Raw genomic sequence first — 25277 nt, forward strand, 5'->3', positions numbered from 1 at the left:
ATTTCCCTTCAACCTTGCTCCGGCATTGTAATACAACAGCAGAGAGGCCATTGGACACAAAGGGACATTGGACACAAAGTGACATTGGACACAAAGTGACATTGCATCAAGAGTCATATACATTATGTCTCTGTCCTTGTCCTCTGTTCTCTCACTTCACAAAAAAAAAGTAAGATCGGGTTATCATGAGCAAACCAACTTCTGAGACAAAAGTGAAAAGTCTGCCATCCTAGGAAACATTTCTTCTCAACTTTGAACTAAACAACCTATGATGTCTTCAACAACAGTAAGCCAGAGAGAAAATATTGTAAACAAGCGGAATGTGAGAAGTTGTGGCATGAAGGTCATACTTGACGGAGAGGTCTTGGGAAAGACAAATGCCATGACAATGGCCGGGCTGCACAGGAAAAAATAATAAGTTGGCCTATGACATGTCGTCATTATAACAGGTAGAGTCCTGTGTGTGTGTGTGTGTGTGTGTGTGTGTGTGTGTGTGTGTGTGTGTGTGTGTGTGTGTGTGTGTGTGTGTGTGTGTGTGTGTGTGTGTGTGTGTGTGTGTGTGTGTGTGTGTGTGTGCGTGCATGTGTTCCACACCGGAAGAGATTACAGCCCACAGACAAAGAGCTGTTCCATTAGCAGAACTAAGGAGAGGAAAGAGGAGACAAACACTGAAGAGGAGAAGGTGGAAGCTGGTGCAGGGAATGACAGAGGGATGGAGAGGGGGAGAACAGGAAGTAGAGAAGAATAAGGCCAGAGGGGGTGTGGTATAAGGCCAATACACCATGTCTAAGGGCTGTTCTTTGCACGACGCAACACGGAGTACCTGGATATGGCCATTCACCATGGTATATTGGCCATATACCACAAACCCCTGAGATGCCTTAATGCTATCATGAACTGGTTATGCAGCACGGAGTGCCTGGATAGAGCCAATCGCCATTGTTTATTGGCCATACAGTACACCACAAACCCCTGAGGTGCCTTACATATTATAAACTGGTTAGCAACGTAATTTGAACAGTAAAAATATATTGTTTTGGTCATACCCGTGGTATAGGGTCTGATATACCACGGGTGTCAGCCAATCAGCATTCAGGGCTAGAACCACCAGTTTATAATTTCTAATAATATAATTATGAATGCTGATTGGCTAAAAGCCGTATAATCCGGTCCTTGACTACCCCCAACAGCACATATTTGTGTTGTAGCCCCGGACAAACATACCCAATTCATTATTTGGGGCCTGATGATTAGTTGACAAGTTGAATCCAGACAAAAGTGTGTTTGTCCGGGGCTACAATCCAACTGTGCTGTTGGGGGTACTTGAGGACCGGAGTTGGGATCCACTGGCCTACAGTATGATGGCATTAGTCTTATGGGCATTTGCAATGCACTCCTTGACAATGAGCATCTGAAGCAGAGACAAGCTTAACTCACACACATTGTTTACATATTGTTCAGCTATATGTTCTCCACCCCCAAAAAAACTGTAGGCCTATGGCAACATTGGCATTACATGCCATTATCAGCAGCAAAATGGGTTCACATGGCTGACATCTTGACAAAATAGTTATAATCTAATAATACAACACAGAAACACAGACAAATTAGATCTATATACAAATGCATTTGGAGTTACAATGATAAATATATCAAGATAACTAACCAGCTAATATGAAGTTAGCAAGCTGGTGATATTTGATTTACATTGCTAGCTATACAGTATGTAACGTTAGCTAGCTAACATTACGAGAGCAGCACATTGGAGTTAGCCTGCACACTATGTTTCTGTGGAAAGCTAGCTAATAATACATTGTGTTTTATCATTATCAAAATATATTTACTTGCATGAATGGGTTCTTCCACTGCCTCCGTTTTCTGAGTCGCTAGAAAAACTAAATAATGGGCAATCTTCCAGAAGTTTCCGCTAGCTACTTCAGTGGATGTTGAACACATTTCTACCGACAAATGAACACATATCTAGTGGCAAATGTGTTAAATTATATAGATGATATGAAAGGGATAATCAACTCAGGGCTCCATGTGTTCATTGAAAAATAATGCATCTCCATGCAAGGTCAGTTCCATTCCGCTAGCACGTTGTGAAACACACCTTTCACGTTGTTCAATAGTTTCCATAGAACGCATAGCCCCTCGTTGATTATCACTTACTTATGCAGCTGGTTGAGACAGTACCACACATTAAACCACTTCCATCAATTGCCCTGATAACTATACAGTCCATATGTGGCGGACATTTTGAAATGCTGAGTCTTGGCCCCCAGTTAAAGCACACTTCAGTTTGTCTTGACAACAATCACTCTCAGCTGTGGAAACGAGAGAGGAAGAGAAAGGTTTAGAGGTGTTTCTATGCATCGTGGTTCTTATTCCTTCCTCTCCACAGGAAACGGGAAGGTCACAGTAGATTGAAGTGAAGGATAAGCACACAGGTCCCATGTGGCTCAGTTGGTAGAGCATGGTGCTTGCAACACCAGGGTTGTGGGTTTGATTCCCACAGAGGAACAGTACAAAAAAGTATGGAGATATATGTACTCGTTACTGTAAGTCGCTCTGCGTAAGAGCATCTGCTAAATGATTAAAATGCCAAATGTAAACGTACAGTGTATCATAATGAATATGCAGAGTTTACCCATAGAAGTAAGAATGGATAGAAAGGGTGTTTCAAGTGAATGATAACAAAATGGGTGGACTGGCAGACATTTTGAGTGTACCGATGCCAGGAAGTAAAAGCAGGTGTGCTGTGATTTGTTGAGTCAACAATTTTTATGAGCCACATCAGTTAGAACCATTTGAGTGAACATTCTACATTACCATGGCAATCCAGCCTCAGTTGAATGAACATTCTACATTACCATGGCAATCCAGCCTCAGTTGAATGAACATTCTACATTACCATGGCAATCCAGCCTCAGTTGAATGAACATTCTACATTACCATGGCAATCCAGTCTCAGTTGAATGAACATTCTACATTACTATGGCAATCCAGCCTCAATTGAATGAACATTCTACATTACCATGGCAATCCAGCCTCAGTTGAATGAACATTCTACATTACCATGGCAATCCAGCCTCAGTTGAATGAACATTCTACATTACCATGGCAATCCAGCCTCAGTTGGTAGAACATTCTACATTACCATGGCAATCCAGCCTCAGTTGAATGAACATTCTACATTACCATGGCAACCCAGCTTCAGTTGGTAGAACATTCTACATTACCATGGCAATCCAGCACCAGTTGATAGAACATTCTACATTACCATGGCACCCAGCTTCAGTTGGTACAACATTCTACATTACCATGGCAATCCAGCACCAGTTGATAGAACATTCCAAAGTACCATGGCAATTATTGCGTCAGAATACCAGGCAGCCATTGGGAGTGTAGCCATGAGTTCACCAGTCAAATTGGCAGTAAAAAATATGTCTGCCCACCTTTATCGAGTTAACTCAGCCAGAGACGAGAGAACGAGGGAGGAAAGAAAACAAAGAGGGTTGTTTTGCTGGCGCCCTCACTCGAACTTAAAGTGCTTTCTGACGCATGAAGTCGAGGAGAAAATAACAGAAAGAAAAGAGGGGGAGGGGGAAGAAAAAGGACATTGCTCAAGCCTAGTGGGTGTGTTTGTGTGTGTACTCTCCACTCTAAGAGCTAACCCAACAGCCTGAGCTAACAGGTGCTAGGCTAGGCACTAGGCTAATCACGCTGCTGCACAGCAAGCCACTAACAATGAACACCACCACATGTTAGAGCTAGCCTTAACTTCCTCGCCCTCCCTGAGAGAGCCAGTCTTTCCTAAAAGCTTTCAATTGAATATCTGACACGTCTATTCTCCTCTTTCCCCTGGTCTCTCAATCATGTTACCAGGTTACTAAAAACCTCCAGTTTTAGTACATTTGACATTTGTCTAGCTCTCTTGCGTTTTCGGGGGGCAATTTTCCCACAATAGCGTTAACCTTTTAGTTCAATTGGCCAGATTCATTCTGACAGCCTCTGGAAACCAACTTAAGGAGGGGGGGGGGGGGGAAACAACCACTTTCAACACTGTTCAACCACTTTCAACACTTTGTTCAAACACTTTTCAACGTCAGCAGGCAGCATAAGGTTTGAAGATTCATTTGTTTTCCAGGTTATCTGAACAAATGGTTTCCTGCAGCGCATGCGTCCAGGCATAAAGTAGCAGACAGTTATAAAGGTGAACAGTCATACAAACCCTCTCATTGCCCTCTGACTCAGTCCAAACAACACCCTCCCTCCCTCAATCATTACATAACAGGAAGACAGTTAAAATGCATTTCCGACCTTAGAGCTCAGCTAACACACACACACACAAAGCGGTCCAGAGGTCTGATTGTGTTTGTCAGTGAAGCTAAACAGGTTGACTTACTGTGGTGTCTTTCTTGTCGTTCCATCGTGTGATGAAACTGTTCTCACTCTCCATCTGCTTGAGTTGGTCCTCGTTGACCTGGGTAATACACACACACACACACACACACACACACACACACACACACACACACACACACACACACACACACACACACACACACACACACACACACACACAGGTAAATACATCAACCCTGCCCATTCACATGAAGAAACACAGATATTCTGTACATAATATCTGTGTTACCCTAGAGGTTAGAGCGTTGGGCCAGTAACCGAAGGGTTGCTAGATCGATATCCCCGAGCTGACAAGGTAAAAATCTGTCGTTCTGCCCCTGAACAAGGCAGTTAACCCACTGTTCCTAGTCCATCATTGTAAATAAGAATTTGTTCTTAACTGACTTGCCTAGTTAAATAAAGGTTTAATAAAAAATAAAAAATAAAATAAATAAGAGGACATATACAGTGGGGAGAACAAGTATTTGATACACTGCCGATTTTGCAGGTTTTCCTACTTACAAAGCATGTAGAGTTCTGTCATTTTTTATCATAGGTACACTTCAATTGTGAGAGCGGAATCTAAAACAAAAATCCAGAAAATCACGTTCTGATTTTTAAGTAATTAATTTGCATTTTATTGACATACGTATTTGATACATTAGAAAAGCAGAACTTAATATTTGGTACAGAAACCTTTGTTTGCAATTACAGAGATCATACGTTTCCTGTAGTTCTTGACCAGGTTTGCACACACTGCAGCAGGGATTTTGGCCCACTCCTCCATACAGACCTTCTCCAGATCCTTCAGGTTTCGGGGCTGTCACTGGGCAATACGGACTTTCAGCTCCCTCCAAAGATTATCTATTGGGTTCAGGTCTGGAGACTGGCTAGGCCACTCCAGGACCTTGAGATGCTTCTTACGGAGCCACTCCTTAGTTGCCCTGGCTGTGTGTTTCGGGTCGCTGTCATGCTGGAAGACCCAGCCACGACCCATCTTCAATGCTCTTACTGAGGGAAGGAGGTTGTTGGCCAAGATCTCGCGATACATGGCCCCATCCATCCTCCCCTCAATACGGTGCAGTCGTCCTGTCCCCTTTGCATCCCCAAAGAATGATGTTTCCACCTCCATGCTTCACGGTTGGGATGGTGTTCTTGGGGTTGTACTCATCCTTCTTCTTCCTCCAAACACGGCGAGTGGAGTTTAGACCAAAAAGCTCTATTTTGTCTCATCAGACCACATGACCTTCTCCCATTCCTCCTCTGGATCATCCAGATGGTCATTGGCAAACTTCAGACATGCCTTTACATGCGCTGGCTTGAGCAGGGGGACCTTGCGTGCGCTGCAGGATTTTAATCCATGACGGCGTAGTGTGTTACTAATGGTTTTCTTTGAGACTGCTGGTCCCAGCTCTCTTCAGGTCATTGACCAGGTCCTGCCGTGTAGTTCTGGGCTGATCCCTCACCTTCCTCATGATCATTGATGCCCCACGAGGTGAGATCTTGCATGGAGCCCCAGACCGAGGTTGATTGACCGTCATCTTGAACTTCTTCCATTTTCTAATAATTGCGCCAACAGTTGTTGCCTTCTCACCAAGCTGCTTGCCTATTGTCCTGTAGCCCTTCCCAGCCTTGTGCAGGTCTACAATTTTACCTCTGATGTCCTTACACAACTCTCTGGTCTTGGCCATTGTGGAGAGGTTGGAGTGTTTGATTGAGTGTGTGGACAGGTGTCTTTTATACAGGTAACGAGTTCAAACAGGTGCAGTTAATACAGGTAATGAGTGGAGAACAGGAGGGCTTCTTAAAGAAAAACTAACAGGTCTGTGAGAGACGGAATTCTTACTGGTTGGTAGGTTTTCAAATACTTATGTCATGCAATAAAATGCAAATTAATTACTTAAAAATCATACAATGTGATTTTCTGGATTTTTGTTTTAGATTCCGTCTCTCACAGTTGAAGTGTACATATGATAAAAAATTACAGACCTCTACATGCTTTGTAAGTAGGAAAACCTGCATAATCGGCAGTGTATCAAATACTTGTTCTCCCCACTGTATAACATTTTGGGTAAAAATAGAAATCCCCTTTAATTATATAGAACCACACAATGTGGAATTACAGTTGTGTCCAGTAACTTTAACTTTAATTTAAGCTAAAAGGAACGAATTATAGCAATGGGAAGTTCAGTTGGATTGTTCAGCGGGTGGTTTATTATCAGCTGAATAAATGAGTCCAGTAGCCCATCGCTATAGTTCGTTCCTTTTAGCTTAAATTAACATTAAAGTTACTGGACACAACTGTAATTCCACATTGTATGGTTTCAAAGCGCCAGAGCGAGTAGGAAAATTACACTTTTTATTCGAAACCCCCCCCCCCCCCCCCCCCCATCACTTTCAGATAACAATTTGCTTTGTCAGGGCTATGCATCGCAATGAAGACTGGAGAGAGAGAGAAAAGACATACACACAAATGTGAATGCGCGCACACACACACACACACACACACACACACACACACACACACACACACACACACACACACACACACACACACACACACACACACACACACACACACACACACACACACACACACACACACACACACACACACACACACACACAGTGTGTTGGGGTCTGATAAAAAGCCCACATCCGCAGCATTCCACCACATAATGACATTCCTAATTAGCCTGAACATCTCACTCATTTAATGCCACGGTGGTGGTGTGTGTATTCACTGAGATTGGGTCCTCATTGGTTCAGCTTAATGGGTATTTGTCATGCGAACAACAGCAGCATTCCAACCTGATTAAGAGGGAATGGAAGGATGAATGGAAGGAAGGATGAACGGAGGGATGAATGGAGAGAACAGTCCTCCTCTAGGTGGGAAAAAGAGAGGGAGCCAGGCGTTCCCGGAAGAATTAGTGTGACACTAAGAACGCTCTGAAACTTAAAACTCAATGTTTTAAGTTTCAGACACTCACTGGTTTAAGTTTCAGACACTCACTGGTTTAAGTTTCAGACACTCACTGGTTTAAGTTTCAGGCACTCACTGGTTTAAGTTTCAGACACTCACTGGTTTAAGTTTCAGACACTCACTGGCTTAAGTTTCAGACACTCACTGGTTTAAGTTTCAGACACTCACTGGTTTAAGTTTCAGGCACTCACTGGTTTAAGTTTCAGACACTCACTGTTTTAAGTTTCAGACACTCACACTCAAGTATACTGAATGAAAATATTAACACAAAATGATTAAATTTCAATGATTTTACTAAGTTACATTTCATATATGGAAATCAGTCAATTGAAATCAATTCATTAGGCCCTAATCAATGGACTTCGCATGACTGGGCAGGAGCGCTGCCATGGGTGGGCCTGGGAGGGCATAGGCCCACCCACTGGGGAGCCAGGCCCAGCCAATCAGAATGAGTTTTCCCCACAAAAGAGCTTTATTACTGACAGAAATACCCCTCAGTTTCATCAGCTTTCTTGGTGGCTGGTCTCAGACGATCCTGCAGGTGAAGAAGCCCGGGTGTGGAGGTCCTGGGCTGGCGTGGTTACACGTGGTCTCCGGTTATGAGGCTGGTTAGAGGTACTACCAAATTCTTTAAAATGACGTTGGAAGTGGCTTATGGTAGAAAAATTAACAAATCTCTGATGGACATTACTGCAGTCATCATGCCAATTACACGCTCCCTCAGAACTTGAGACATCTGTGGCATTGTGTTTTGTGACAAAACTGCACATTTTAGAGTGGCCTTTTATTGTCCAAAGCAGAAGGTGCACCTGTGTAATGATCATGCTGTTTAATCCGCTTCTTGATATGCCACACCTGTCAGGTGGATGGATCATCTTGACAATGTAGAAATGCTCACTAACAGGGAATTAAGCAAATTTGTGCACAAAATTTCAGCTAAATAATATTTTTGCGTGTATGGAAAATGTATGGGATCTTTTATTTCAGCTCATGAAAACATGGGACCAACACTTTACATGTTGCGTGTATATTTCTGGTCAGTATATATGACAGGTAGATAGACACAACTTACCCCAAAAAGTTGTACATAGTTGGTGATGAGGTCTTGGACCACGCTGATCTCCGGTGTGGTTTGTCCCTCGGTTTGGAAGAGACATGAGGAGAACACACAGGCTAAGTCTCTGGTCTGCATCTGGTTTATATGGGAGCACCTCTGGACCCTACACAGTATAGATATACAGGAGGACACACTGATAAACACACATATAGGTGACATAGACTCATACACATACACATACTGTAAGTACAGTACATAAACCCACAAAATGCTTAAATACACACACAGGAACAGACACAGACACACACACACACACACACACCTAAAAGCACAGCTACACACAATGTCCCCCTCGTACACAACCAAACTATGTACACACACCCTGGTCAACAGCATGAGCATGTGTGCTGGGAAATAGAGGTAATGACTGTAAGAGACGTTAAACCAGGCCACAGTCGAGTTAATGACTGTAAGAGATGTTAAAACAGGCCACAGTCTAGTTAATGACTGTAGGAGACATTAAACCAGGCCGCAGTCTAGGTAATGACTGTAGGAGACGTTAAACCAGGCCACAGTCTAAGTAATGACTAGGAGATGTTAAACCAGGCCGCAGTCTAGGTAATGACTGTAAGAGATGTTAAACCAGGCCGCAGTCTAGGTAATGACTGTAGGAGATGTTAAACCAGGCCACAGTCTAGGTAATGACTGTAGGAGATGTTAAACCAGGCCACAGTCTAGGTAACGACTGTAAGAGACGTTAAACCAGGCCACAGTCTAGGTAATGACTGTAGGAGATGTTAAACCAGGCCACAGTCTAGGTAACGACTGTAGGAGACGTTAAACCAGGCCACAGTCTAGGTAATGACTGTAAGAGATGTTAAACCAGGCCGCAGTCTAGGTAATGACTGTAAGAGATGTTAAACCAGGCCGCAGTCTAGGTAATGACTGTAGGAGATGTTAAACCAGGCCACAGTCTAGGTAATGACTGTAGGAGATGTTAAACCAGGCCACAGTCTAGGTAACGACTGTAAGAGACGTTAAACCAGGCCACAGTCTAGGTAATGACTGTAGGAGATGTTAAACCAGGCCACAGTCTAGGTAATGACTGTAGGAGACGTTAAACCAGGCCACAGTCTAGGTAATGACTGTAGGAGATGTTAAACCAGGCCGCAGTCTAGGTAATGACTGTAGGAGATGTTAAACCAGGCCACAGTTAAACCAGGCCACAGTTCAAATTCCAGCAAAATACCCAATTAAGTATTTTTTATTTCATTGCACCTTTATTTTGACAGGGAGTCATGCTGAGAACAATGTCTCTTTTTAGAATTGAGCCCCGTACACACATAAAAACACATCAATATACACTATACACATCAATACACGGAAATCAAAACACAAGCATGGAAAACAAACACATTTGTCAGTGAAAAGGTCCTCAATCAGCCTTTTGAATTGCCCTACAGGCACCAAATTGTAGAGAGCCTCTCGAGATTACTCCACAAGTAAGGTGCACAAAAACTAAAAGCAGATTGACCTAACTCAGTGGAGATGGAAGAGATTTCCAGAGCCATCCCTCAGACTGGGTCTGGTATCTCGTACATCTGTAGGTTAACAAGGAAGTAAGGTACGGTGGAAATCTTCTCCAAACAATTCGCTCATTACCATAATAGTCAGATTAATCATCCAACGTTTACACTGTGGCTTCGGAGCAGAACAGCAGCACGGTAAGCATCAGTGTGCAAGACCTCATCAGCCCAGACAAGTAGTAGTAGTGAATTATAAGTATTTACAGTATCTAACAGAAGTAGAAATATGCTGTATCTACTGTATGTCCATATCTACTTTCCTAGAAGGGTGGAATTGGGGGAGAATGTGTTCTAGACTAATTCTCAAGGTTATTTTATTTTGGGATTTAACCCTATCTGGTAAACCATGGGACACGAGAGTCTGGTTAAAAAAAACATCTACATTAACCATTTAAAAATGTTTATTTTTTTACTGTAGTGGGCTGAAAGTAGTGGCATCCTGTGCTGACACACAACGTGGTATCATTCACACCCAGAGGAGGTTATGTAAAATATAGAATGGTGTTATGGGTAAATGAAGTGACTTCTGCAGAGCAAGGGATTGTGGGTTAGAAGTGTCAATAAGAACAGGTGGCATTGCTATGCCGATGTGCCCAAGTCTGTGTTGTTGTCTCACTTACCACCCACACACAGTTCTGTGTGTGTGTGTGTGTGTGTGTGTGTGTGTGTGTGTGTGTGTGTGTGTGTGTGTGTGTGTGTGTGTGTGTGTGTGTGTGTGTGTGTGTGTGTGTGTGTGTGTGTGTGTGTGTGTGTGTGTGTACATCTTAGCCTAGTACAGTTAAACTCAGTTTTCCCAATTCCTGACATTTAATCCTAGTAAAAATCCCCTGTCTTAGGTCAGTTAGGATCACCACTTTATTTTAAGAATGTGAAATGTCAGAATAATAGTAGAGATAATGATTTATTTCAGCTTTTATTTCTTTCATCACATTCCCAGTGGGTCAGAAGTTTACATACACTCAATAAGTATTTGGTAGCATTGCCTTTAAATTGTTTAACTTGAGTCAAACGTTTTAGGTAGCCTTCCTCAAGCTTCGCACAGTCAGTTGGGTGAATTGTGGCCCATTCCTCCTGACAGAGCTGGTGTAATTGAGTCAGGTTTGTAGGCCTCCTTGCTTGCACACTTTTTTAGTTCTGCTCACAAATTTTCTATAGGATTAAGGTCAGGGCTTTGTGATGGCCACTCCAATACCTTGACTTTGTTGTCCTTAAGCCATTTTGCCACAACTTTGGAAGTATGCTTGGGGTCATTGTCCATTTGCAAGACCCAAGCTATAACTTCCTGACTGATGTCTTGAGATGTTGCTTCAATATATCCACATAATGTTCCTATCTCAATATGCCATCTATTTTGTGAAGTGCACCAGTCCCTCCTGCAGTAAAGCACCCCCACGACATGATGCTGCCACAGTTGGGAAGGTGTTCTTCGGCTTGCAAGCCTCCCCCTTTTTCCTCCAAACATAACGATGGTCATTATGGCCAAACAGTTCTATTTTTGTTTCATCAGACCAGAGGACATTTCTCCAAAAAGTACAATCTTTGTCCTCATGTGCAGATGCAAACCGTAGTCTGGATTTTGCAATGGTGGTTTTGGAGCAGTGGCTTCTTCCTTGCTGAGCAGCCTTTCAAGTTATGTCGATATAGGACTCGTTTTACTGTGGATATAGATACTTGTGTACCTGTTTCCTCCAGCATCTTCACAAGGTCCTTTGCTGCTGTTCTGGGATTGATTTACACTTTTCTCAACCAAGTACGTTCATCTCTAGGAGACAGAACACGTCTCCTTCCTGAGCGGTATGACGGCTGCGTGGTCCCATGGTGTTTATACTTGCGTACTATTGTTTGTACAGATGAGTGTGGTACCTTCAGGCGTTTGGAAATTGCTCCCAAGGATGAACCAGACTTGTGGAGGTCTATAATTATTTTTCTGATGTCTTGGCTGATTTCTTTTGATTCTCCCATTATGTCAAGCAAAGAGGCACTGGGTTTAAAGGTAGGCCTTGAAATACATCCACAGGTCCACCTCCAATAGGCTAATTGACATAATTTGAGTCAATCAGAAGTTTCTAAAGCTTGACATCATTTTCTAGAATTGTTTAAAGGCACAGTCAACTTAGTGTATGTAAACTTCTGACCCACTGGAATTGTGATACAATGAATTATAAGTGAAATAATCTGTCTGTAAACAATTGTTGGAAGAATTACTTGTGTCATGCACAAAGTAGATGTCCTAACCGACTTGCCAAAACTATATTTGTTAACAAGACGTTTGTGGAGCTGTTGAAAAACTATATTGTAGACATTGTAGGATTTTTTATGAATTTATTTGCAAATTATGGTGGAAAATAAGTATTTGGTCACCTACAAACAAGCAAGATTTCTGGCTCTCACAGACCTGTAACTTCTTCTTTAAGAGGCTCCTCTGTCCTCCACTCGTTACCTGTATTAATGGCACCTGTTTGAACTTGTTATCAGTATAAAAGACACCTGTCCACAACCTCAAACAGTCACACTCCAAACTCCACTATGGCCAAGACCAAAGAGCTGTCAAAGGACACCAGAAACAAAATTGTAGACCTGCACCAGGCTGGGAAGACTGAATCTGCAATAGGTAAGCAGCTTGGTTTGAAGAAATCAACTGTGGAAGCAATTATTAGGAAATGGAAGACATACAAGACCACTGATAATCTCCCTTGATCTGGGGCTCCACGCAAGATCTCACCCCGTGGGGTCAAAATGATCACAAGAACGGTGAGCAAAAATCCCAGAACCACACGGGGGGACCTAGTGAATGACCTGCAGAGAGCTGGGACCAAAGTAACAAAGCCTACCATCAGTAACACACTACGCCGCCAGGGACTCAAATCCTGCAGTGCCAGACGTGTCCCCCTGCTTAAGCCAGTACATGTCCAGGCCCGTCTGAAGTTTGCTAGAGAGCATTTGGATGATTGGGAGAATGTCATATGGTCAGATGAAACCAAAATATAACTTTTTGGTAAAAACTCAACTCGTCGTGTTTGGAGGACAAAGAATGCTGAGTTGCATCCAAAGAACACCATACCTACTGTGAAGCATGGGGGTGGAAACATCATGCTTTGGGGCTGTTTTTCTGCAAAGGGACCAGGACGACTGATCCGTGTAAAGGAAAGAATGAATGGGGCCATGTATCGTGAGATTTTGAGTGAAAATCTCCTTCCATCAGCAAGGGCATTGAAGATGAAACGTGGCTGGGTCATTCATTATGACAATGATCCCAAACACACCGCCCGGGCAACGAAGGAGTGGCTTCGTAAGAAGCATTTCAAGGTCCTGGAGTGGCCTAGCCAGTCTCCAGATCTCAACCCCATAGAAAATCTTTGGAGGGAGTTGAAAGTCCATGTTGCCCAGCAACAGCCCCAAAACATCACTGATCTAGAGGAGATCTGCATGGAGGAATGGGCCAAAATACCAGCAACAGTGTGTGAAAACCTTGTGAAGACTTACAGAAAACGTTTGACCTCTGTCATTGCCAACAAAGGGTATATAACAAAGTATTGAGATAAACTTTTGTTATTGACCAAATACTTATTTTCCACCACAATTTGCAAATAAATTCATTAAAAATCCTACAATGTGATTTTCTGGAATATTTTTTCTCATTTTGTCTGTCATAGTTGAAGTGTACCTATGATGAAAATTACAGGCCTCTCTCATCTTTTTAAGTGGGAGAACTTGCACAATTGGTGGCTGACTAAATACTTTTTTGCCCCACTGTATATCATGATATTCAGACTATATATATAATATAATATTCAGACTATATAATGTACAAAGCAGAGTGTGAAAAGCAAGGCAAAGGGTGGATACTTTGAAGAATTCAAATATAAAAGATATTTTGCATTTTTTAACACTTTCTTGGTTACTACATGATTCCATATGTGTTATTTCACAGTTTGATGTCTTCACTAATATTCTACAATGTGGAAAATAGTAAAACTAAATAATAACCCTTGAATAAGTAGGTGTGTCCAAACTTTTGATTGGTACTGTATACATTATGATGATCAGGATATATAGACTGAGGTTACAAAATATTAAGAACACCTGCTCTTTCTATAACATACTGACCAGGTGAAAGCTGTGATTCCTTATTGATGTCACTTGTTTAATCCACTTCAAATCAGTGTAGACAAAGGGGAGGAGACAAGTTAAAGAAGGATTTTTAAGCCATGAGACAATTGAAACATGGATTGTGTTACGTGTGCCATTCAGAGGGTGAATGTGCAAGACAAAAGATTTAAGTGCCTTTGAACGAGGTAAGTTTCCCGTGTGTATCAAGAATGGTCCACCACCCAAAGGACATCCAAACAACTTGACACAACTGTGGCAAGCATTGCAGTATGGGCCAACATATGGCCCATACTGGGGCCAACATATGGGCCAACATCCCTGTGGAACGCTTTTAACACCTTGTAGTCCATGCCCCGACGAATTGAGGCTGTTCTGAGGATAAAAGGGGGCGCAACTCAAAATTAGGAAGGTGTTTCTTGTGTTTTGTACCCTCGGAGTATAGTATCATATTCAGGCTCTCCTTTTCAGACAAACTACTTGACCTACATGTTCGTAAGTGCTTGTTATTGTGAAATACTCGTCTGAAAATGTGTCTGCAGTGCATTACAGTGAAAGGAACAGTGACATGATGAGTGTAGGGTAGCTTTGACCAGATGATTTTTGCAGTTTGTACTGTGTGTGTGTGTGTGTGTGTGTGTGTGTGTGTGTGTGTGTGTGTGTGTGTGTGTGTGTGTGTGTGTGTGTGTGTGTGTGTGTGTGTGTGTGTGTGTGTGTGTGTGTGTGTGTGTGTGTGTGGACCAGAGGGTATCTTCAGCCTTGGACCCTCACCTGTAGAGATGTTGCAGCAGAGCAGTCAGGGTGGATCTGTTGATCTTGGGAAGACTCTGGATAAATCTAGAGTACTTCTCCACTCTCCGTTTCTCATCCTCCTCATCTACACTCACCAAAGAAAGGAGGCCATTGATTAAAACAAAAGACCCACAAAATATAAATAAAGCTACAATAGAGTACATGATACACTGACCCAACGAAATTACCCAAATTACCCAAAAGGTATATAAATATGCATCACTTCTACATCAATATTAAACAATCAAAGGTAATCTGTGCCTCTACACACCTAGTGCAGACACCCAGTAGGGGTAGAGCTCCTTGGTCAGCAAGGCGTCCTCGGCCTGGGACAGAAAGGTCTTCAGGGTGTCAGTGACGTCCTCCAGTTGGTGCTCCAGGACATGGAGCTTCACGTTGCGGGCGTCCTGCCTGAAGGCCCCCAGGAGCAGGGATACACGGCCCGGGTCCCCCCTAACGCTGTAGATCCCCTGATGGCACAGACCTAGAGGAGTGGGAGAAAAGGTAGGGGAAGGAGGAGGGGAGAGGGAGTGAGAGAGAGACAGCATGAAAACAAGTCCTCAAACCCTCATGTATTCAGCCAGCAGCATACCACCCTGCATCCAACTGCTGGCTTGCCTCTGAAGCTAAGTAGGGTCGGGTCCTGGTCAGTCCCTGAATGGGAGACCAGATGCTCACCGTACTGGGTGACAAAAGCTATGCAGCTGTCCACAACAATGGGGACGCCCTTTTTACTCAGCTGCTGGTTGCTTAGAGCCCTGCCGTCCGTGCCAGAGGCCAATTTGATCGCAGAGTGCCACAGCGCAAAGTCCACTTTGTTGAAACCATGGATGTACACAGTTCTGTATGAAAGCAGAAAAAAGTCAGACAAACTAACAATGATACCATACAGAGATACCATACAGAGATACCATACAGAGATACCGTACAGAGATACCGTACAGAGATACCGTACAGAGATACCATACAGAGATACCGTACAGAGATACCGTACAGAGATACCGTACAGAGATACCGTACAGAGATACCGTACAGAGATACCATACAGAGATACCATACAGAGATACCATACAGAGATACCATACAGCATTTTTAGGAAAATAGACATTGACAAATGTCTAATAACCTACTATTTAATTCTCAAACACAAACAATGCAGTGTTTCCCCTACGATTTTTTCAGCAGAGGTGGCAAAGTTAGTGGGGGGGGGGGGGGGGGTAGTGGGCGTGGCTAATGGCGCAGTCTCCGGCCCCAAAATTTTGAGGCCCTCCTCTTGGCCGCAGAGAGAACATTTTGCTGTTTAAAAGCTGATTTCATGCAATTTAAAATATTTTTCCATGGGACAGAGAGAAATGTTTTGTTATAAAGCTAGTTTCCTGCAATGATACACATTCTGTCATAGGGCCAAGAGAAAGAAAATCTTTTTTTAAAGTTAATTTCTTGCAATTCTACACAGCAACATTTAGCTGTTTTAAAACTTATTTGACACATTTGCCATGTTATTATGCTATCTTAGTGACCCAGACAACCAATGTGGACCTCATGTCATGACATTTTAGGAATTTAAATTCTCCCTGACTATCGAGATTTTATTCTGGTGTTTGTTAGTTCTCAAAGATCTAATTAAAAAATACTCCATTATCTTTTCTACATACTTTAAAATCTGCTTTGAGTAGTTTAAGTTCACACTAAAAATATACTGTATACATATTTATTTTTGTCATCTTTTTTTTAAGTGGTGGCCACGATTTAGCAGCAGCAGCCCGCCACTGCTAAATGAGTATAGGGAAAACACTGCAATGGAAAATACACACATCAGAACACAGTGTCAAACCTGCAAAGCACGCTGGAAACAAACAAACCACAGCTACACGTACCTTCCACCCTCCACCATCAAGAGCACTTGGATCCTCTCCTCACCTTCTACGTGTGTGGAAACAGCTGAGAAAAGAGGACGCTGGGTAATATGTTCACAGCTGAAACAACGCTGAAACAAAGCATAGCTACACTGCACTTATAGAGGATTCCTCGCTATATGGGAGGAAAAGTGGTCCTTCTGGAAGCAGTTGTCGTCGTAAGCAAAGCTACACACTGCTCGGACAGCAGAAAACAGGGCGAACGAGACAGAAAGAGAGGGAAAAATCTAAGAGAGTGATTGTGACGGCTCCCATAAATGCTTCACACCGGAGTAAGTAACATTTCCCCGTTGCTGTGTATCCGACACTACTGTATGCATCTGGTCGTTGTCTTGTTGATGTACCTGTGTGAGGTTCACTCAGTAGGGGGAACTGGGGCTTGAAGCCTGGGTGTCACTGGTCGTCAGTTGTTACAATGTGTTGGCCTGGGTGGTGCAAAATCAGATCGCACTGGTTTGTATTATTCTACACCCCCCTACCCCCTTCCTCCATACACCTTCCTCCTCCTCCTCTCACACATACCACACGCACACACACACACACACACACGCACACGCACGCGCACGCGCACACACACACACACACACACACACACACACACACACACACACACGCACACACACACACACACACACACACACACAGTACATAGCACAACTTGTATGTCCTACATGCCAATTACTTTCACACCCATGAATTTCTTTCTCTCCTATTTATTCAGTTTCATATTGGCCACAAACTACACTATATTTTAGAACAATCCGATCTGCTTTACTGTCAAGCATTTTAAGAAGATCATATAAAACCACAGGTAACACTGCCATTACAACATTTACAATTAAGTCGTTAAGCAGACGCTTCTATCCAGGGCGACTTACAGGAGAAATTAGGGTTAAGTGCCTTGCTCAAGGGCACATCGACAGATGTTTCACCTAGTCGGCTCAAGGGGTTTGAAGCAGCGACATTTTGGTTACAGGACCAACGCTTTTAACCGCTAGGCTAGAAACTCTCAATAATATATGGAGGTAAACAGGCAAAACAATTAATCTCCACCACTCTCTGGTGGCAAATTATGTGCTGATGTTGTGTTTGGCAGAGTTTCAAGGGCAAGGAATTTAGCTCTGTTTCCAGCAACCTGCGGTAAAAAAAAAACCCAGAAGCTTCAGAGATTGCTATTGACTCGAGAAGACTTTATTAATAAAACAGTGTTATCAGGTAAATGCAACAAACACATCAAAATCCCTTTATCCACCTCTCGGCTCTCGCTGAGGAAATGTTATTACGTTTTATGCTTCTGGGATAAGGAAGCTAACTCTGCAGCCTTCTAGGCCTGTAATTAGTATTGGGATTCAAAGTGCTTGATATGCTTAGCTTCTTCATTCTTCATTCTTCTGAGAAAAAAAATAAAAATGTTTTAAGGTAACAACAGCCCACATTATCACAAAGCAATTATGTGTATTAAAGGCCCGGAAATCAACTGTGACCTCGCTTGCGTGCTTATTAGAGACGATGTGAAGGATTCTATTATTTTCCAATATGTGCTGTGTTGTAGAGAGAGAGAGTCGCATAGTCCTGGTTTTGCTAATGGGTATCATTGGAGTGATTCTATCTTTGATGAATCAGGGGCTGGAACTCATGCAAAAAGCTTTGCTCATCCAATTTCCCTTGCACTAGTTGTTTCATTTCCTTGTTGGCCAGTGACAATTTTGGAAGAATAATACACCATTTTTACAAACTACACCCCTGTAACAAATACTGAATCAAATGTATTGATGAAACTAAATTGAAGATGTGCTTCTCTTGTTCTGAAACAATAGGCGTCCAATCAAAACGCATATTTTGACAATTGGGTACAATAATATACGAGTCGTGTAGATACTTTTCTACAAAAACCAGTTGTCTATACCTCATGTCTCTGTCGTAATCCGTTCACAAGTTATTGGAGTTTTTACCCTTGTAGGATGGCCAAAAGTGGCTGACTAAATCAACGTGGGCCAGAGATTAAAAGTGGTAAAAATAAATCTGGAAAATGGCATTGAGTCAGCTAGGCTGGTTGCTGTGTGAGAGTAAAGGCTAATTGACAGGCTGTTGAACTCGTCATATTTCTTCTCCAATCCGGAGGACATAAAACAATATAGAGGTAGGATAAAGTAATCCTTCTAACCCCCCCCCCCCCCCTTAAAAGAGTTAGATGCACTATTGTAAGTGGTTGTTCCACTGGATATCATAAGGTGAATGCACCAATTTGTAAGTCGCTCTGGATAAGAGCGTCTGCTAAATGACTTAAATGTAAATGTAAATAGATATCGATTTTGAGACACGACATGTAGTATTTTCATATTAATGTGAAATTAGTATTCTTCCGATATTTCTCACAATAACAAACTTATCTCAGTGAAATGTCAACGGAGCAATGAGTGTACCGCAAGCTTTTATTTTGAAAGCCTTTTACATGTAATTCAGCTAATTTACCATTTTTTGCGACTCGCAGAAACATCTTTACAGATGACCACCACAGCGTGTAAATCCTCAAAAGTTGCTGCGAGAATGTGGCACCGCTTCTGTCAACAGAAGTGCTTATTATCGGCGTTATTAAGTGTGTTTGAATTATTTTTTGTTTACATTCATTATTGCTCATCTTTATCAAGGGTGTCAATAATTTAACCCCACTATACATATTATATATTACTCCAAACTGGATCCAGAGTGACATTTCTAAAGCAGTAGAGCTGGTTCGGTGTCTAGTGAACATCCCAATGCCTCTAAACTGTCTAAAACATGTCTGATCTTTCTGTGGTACATTACAGCAACCCTCCTGGTTGGGGTGTCACAGTGTTACTAATGGGTGCAAAGTCTATGTCACAGGATGGAGCTCCTTACATTCCACTCAAATTCCAAAACGTTTCACCCCGTAAGAGAACACAGAGAGCCCCTCTGGTACCTCTGAGGCTTCCCGTCTGTGACAAACATGGATTTCAGGGTGCCGGGAGAATCAGGAAAGTCATGGCAGCTCCCAGCTCCCTAATCCCACCCCAGGTAAGAGGAGGGGGCGGGAAAGCAGCGACGTTCCGATTTGATCTACAGTCAGCCTTAAACGGATTAAAGAGATTTCTTTATTTATTTTCCTGCCCATACACATAATTCTGCTGCAATCAATTGACATTTTGCAAGTCTAGTTGGCTGCCAACTCCGTGTGAACTTCTCGCCGACATGGCTGACATACCCGCTGGGCAACTTCTTCGCTCTCCGCTGAGAAGACTTATAAAGACGACTGTAGTGTGGCGACTATCTCTCAGAAGTAGGAGGGCACGCTCACACTTTCCACAGTAGCGTGGAGATGTCAATACCACATGCCAGGGGAGAGAGATGGTGCCACTTCAAAGATGATAACTAATGCCAGGCAGGGTCAATATGATAACTAATGCCAGGCAGGGTCAATATGATAACTAATGCCAGGCAGGGTCAAGATGATAACTAATGCCAGGCAGGATCAATATGATAACTAATGCCAGGCAGGGTCAAGATGATAACTAATGCCAGGCAGGGTCAAGATGATAACTAATGCCAGGCAGGGTCAAGATGATAACTAATGCCAGGCAGGGTCAAGTTGTGATAGACAGGTTACACTGTACTGTATATGATATATCAGCCTACATTGTTCCTCCTTGTGTGTGTGTGTGTGTGTGTGTGTGTGTGTGTGTGTGTGTGTGTGTGTGTGTGTGTGTGTGTGTGTGTGTGTGTGTGTGTGTGTGTGTGTGTGTGTGTGTGTGTGTGTGTGTGTGTGTGTGTGTGTGTGTGTGTGTGTGTGTATGGTTATGTGTGTGTGTGTATGGTTGTGTGTGTGTTACTGTATGCGTGCAGGCGTGTGTGTGGTGTGTTTTGTGTGTCTTTAGGTATGGACTCTATACTTACTGAGTTCCTGTAGTTGTTTGAGCTGCATGGCCCCCAGTGTCCTCTCCCCGCAACTAAAGTAGAGGGCGGAGCCTTCCAGAGCAAACCAACCAACCCTCCAGTGGTAGAGGTCATGACCTTCCTTAAAGTAGAGCCGACCAATCAGCTCGCAGTCTCTCCTCAACATAGCCTCTACTTTAGATGGGACGAAACACTGAAGGGAACAAAATAAAAAAAAAAGAAAGAAAAACGATTCTCTAGAGTCACAGCGAAACAAAACCAAACAGAGAAAAACTAAAAACATCTGTGCACAAACAACAAACTTTAAGGTTTCCGAAACTTCTTCTTTCCCCAGCTGAATTTACTTCTAACACACCTTTCTCGCTCTCTCTCAGTGTCTTAGCCGTTTGATTGCAGCTCAAATTGAATCACGAGGGTGTCTAAGGCTATACAGACAGGTGGACTAATATGGCTACCACTATCTAACACCAGCTGGGACTAATATGGCTACCACTATCTAACACCAGCTGGGACTAATATGGCTACCACTATCTAACACCAGCTGGGACTAATATGGCTACCACTATCTAACACCAGCTGGGACTAATATGGCTACCACTATCTAACACCAGCTGGGACTAATATGGCTACCACTATCTAACACCAGCTGGGACTAATATGGCTACCACTATCTAACACCAGCTGGGACTAATATGGCTACCACTATCTAACACCAGCTGGGATTAATATGGCTACCACTATCTAACACCAGCTGGGATTAATAGATCGGTTGAGCAAGATAAAACAAAAGGAATTGAGGACATGTTTTGTGTAGCGAGCCATTACAAGAGCTTGTCACAGGCAGGAGAAGAGACAGTTAGACTACTATGTCTTCTTGGTGGTTCCATGGGCTGTGTGTGTGTGTGTGTGTGTGTGTGTGTGTGTGTGTGTGTGTGTGTGTGTGTGTGTGTGTGTGTGTGTGTGTGTGTGTGTGTGTGTGTGTGTGTGTGTGTGTGTGTGTGTGTGCTAAGTGTTAAGTGTTAAGTGTTAAGTGTTAAGGAGGGTGAAATGTATCTATTGTGTTATCAAATGTCACACACTAACCCACACTGATACACACGCAGACTGACCCACACTGATACACACACATACTGACCCACAATGATACACACACAGACTGACCCACAATGATACACACACAGACTGACCCACAATGATACAGACACAGACTAACCACCACTGATACACACGTAGACTGACCCACAATGATACACACGCAGACTGACCCACACTGATACACACGTAGACTGACCCACAATTATACACACGTAGACTGACCCACAATGATACACATGCAGACTGACCCATAATGATACACACGCAGACTGACCCACAATGATACACACGCAGCCTGACCCACAATGATACACACGCAGACTGACCCACACTGATACACACACAGCCTGACCCACAATGATACACACGCAGACTGACCCACACTGATACACACACACAGACTGACCCATAATGATACACACACAGACTGACCCACACTGATACACATGCAGACTGACCCACACTGATACACACGTAGACTGACCCACAATGATACACACGCAGACTGACCCACAATGATACACACGTAGACTGACCCACAATGATACAGACACAGACTAACCCACACTGATACACACGCAGACTGACCCACACTGATACACACGTAGACTGACCCACAATGATACACACGCAGACTGACCCACAATGACACACACACAGACTGACCCACAATGATACACACGCAGACTGACCCACAATGATACACACGTAGACTGACCCACAATGATACAGACACAGACTAACCCACACTGATACACATGCAGACTGACCCACACTGATACACACGTAGACTGACCCACAATGATACACACGCAGACTGACCCACAATGACACACACACAGACTGACCCACAATGATACACATGCAGACTGACCCACAATGATACACACGCAGACTGACCCACAATGATACACATGCAGACTGACCCACAATGATACAGACACAGACTAACCCACACTGATACACACACAGACTGACCCACACTGATACACACACAGCCTGACCCACAATGATACACACACAGACTGACCCACACTGATACACACACAGACTGACCCACACTGATACACACACAGCCTGACCCACAATGATACACACACAGACTGACCCACACTGATACACACACAGACTGACCCACACTGATACACACACAGCCTGACCCACAATGATACACACACAGACTAACCCACACTGATACACACGCAGCCTGACCCACAATGATACACACACAGACTGACCCACAATGATACACACTATGTAAAACTAGTAAATAAATTGACTAAAACATACACACACACTCACACACCTTGGCGATAGCCTGGACCCAGTCTTGCTGTGTCTCCTGTGTCTTGGCGCCAAACAAGAACACTCTGTCTGACTGTAGGTAGATCTCCACCATGAACACAGCCCTGAGAGAACAATGGGACAGGTAAATCAGATACAGTACTGTACCTGGTGCAGGTGAACGGGATAGGAGACTGTTGCTTTAAAAACTAACCAGCTAGGAGTCTAAATACTGGCACTATACATACACAAACACATTCTGTACATTACTGTAAATAATGCAAAACGAGACATGTACAGCAACACACGTGTGTGAAAACACAGAGGCCTAAATACAGTGCCTTCATAAAGTATTCACACCCCTTGACTTTTTCCACATTTAGTTATGTTACAGCTTGAATTTAAAATTCATTACATTAAATTGGCCTACACACAATAAACCATAATGTGAAAGTGGAATTTTGTTTCTAGACATTTTTACAAATGAATTAAAAATAAAAAGCTGACATTTCTTGAGTCAATAAGTAGTCAACCCTTTTGTTATGACAAGCCTAAATAATACGTTCAGGAGTAAAAATGTCCTTAACAAGTCACATAATAAGTTGTATGGACTCACTCTGTGTGCAAGAATAGTGTATAACATAATTGTTTTATGACTACCTCATCTCTGTACCCTAAACATAAAATTATCTGTAAGGTCCCTCAGTAAAGCAGTGAATTTCAAACACAGATTCAACCACAAAGACCAGGGAGGTTTTCCAATGCCTAGCAAAGAATGGCATCTATTGGTAGATGGGTAAAAAATAAAAAATCTGACATTGAATATCCATTTGAGCATGGCGAAGTTATTAATTACACTTTGGACGGTGTATCAATATACCCAGTTACTACAAAGATACAGGCATCCTTCCTAACTCAGTTGCCGGAGAGGAAGGAAACCGCTCAGGGATTTCACCATGAGGCCAATGGTAATTTGAAGAGTTTACTGGCTGTGATAGGAGAAAACTGAGGATGGATCAACAACACTGTAGTTACTCCACAATACTAAACTAAATGCGTGAAAGTCTGTAGAGAAGACAAATATTCCAAAACATGCATCCTGTTTGCAATAAGACACAAAAAATTTGGTAAAGAATTTTACTTTATGTCCTGAATACAAAGCAAAATATTTGAGGCAAATTCAACACAACACATCGCTGAGTAACACTTCCTATTTCCATGCATGGTGGTGGCTGCATCATGTTATAGGTATGCTTGTCATCGGAAAGGACAAGGCAGTTTTTTTTAGAATAGAAAAGAGTTAAGCACAGGCAAAATCCTAGAGGAAAACTTGTTTCAGTCTGCTTTCCAACAGACACTGGGAGACTAATTCACCTTTTCTTACCAGGACGACAACGAATGTTCCTGAGTTTACTTACGTAAATTAGATATTTCTGTATTTAAATTTCAATATATTTGCTAAAATATCTACCAAAAAAAAAAACATGTTTTCACTTTGTAATTATGGTGTATTGTGTGTAGATGGATGAGCAAAAAAAATCTATTTGATCCATTTTAAGTTCAGGCAGTAAGACAACAGCATGTGGAAAAAGTCAAGGGATGTGAATACTTTCCAAATGCACCGTGTATATACCAACACCTTTACCCACGTATACACAAATACTTCAACACATACACACATTTAAAACACACACACACAAAAGGTGCTTATACCTGCTGTTTAAGAGAGGAACAACCCAACTGCCAGAAGCCAAAAGGCAGCTATTAATCTTTGTTTGTCCTTTTCCCTCTTTCTCTTATGTCTCTTTCACCGGCTTGCCTCTGTCTCCAAAAGCAGAGGAGGTCAGAGAACCACTTTCTTAATGGTTTCGACACAGAGGCAGGCGATCGCTAGATCGCGGGGGGGGGGGGGGGGGGGGGGTTGGCGGGCGAGGGGTATAGCGCGGCGGTGGTTATAAGGGGTTATAAGGGGAACGGCAGAGCGTGTCTAAAGGAGCATGTCATGAGGGGTACCGGTAGCGCTGAGGCGTGTTTCCACACAAGAACATCAGGGGAACATGGCGGGACACGGGTGTTTGTGTGACCCCACTGGACCCCTGACAAGTGTACAAGGCGCTTGTTAGTGAGTCCCAGAGGAC

General features: G+C 42.9%; 1 protein-coding gene across 1 annotated transcript in view; it reads right to left on the minus strand.

The window, feature by feature from the left end:
* Nucleotides 1–25277, minus strand: part of arap2 (ArfGAP with RhoGAP domain, ankyrin repeat and PH domain 2) — a 199645-nt gene that overhangs the window by 40773 nt on the left and 133595 nt on the right. The window contains exons 17-24 of the mRNA XM_071334049.1: nt 23162–23264; nt 20761–20953; nt 16810–16873; nt 15611–15774; nt 15204–15416; nt 14912–15017; nt 8463–8610; nt 4409–4486 (exon numbers count right to left, since the gene is read on the minus strand). Of these exons, the coding sequence (XP_071190150.1) occupies nt 4409–4486; nt 8463–8610; nt 14912–15017; nt 15204–15416; nt 15611–15774; nt 16810–16873; nt 20761–20953; nt 23162–23264 (1069 nt within the window). The remainder of the gene's footprint in view (nt 1–4408; nt 4487–8462; nt 8611–14911; nt 15018–15203; nt 15417–15610; nt 15775–16809; nt 16874–20760; nt 20954–23161; nt 23265–25277) is intronic.

The sequence above is a fragment of the Salvelinus alpinus genome, chromosome 11 (genome assembly GCF_045679555.1).
Source record: "Salvelinus alpinus chromosome 11, SLU_Salpinus.1, whole genome shotgun sequence".
NCBI classification, from domain to species: domain Eukaryota; kingdom Metazoa; phylum Chordata; class Actinopteri; order Salmoniformes; family Salmonidae; genus Salvelinus; species Salvelinus alpinus.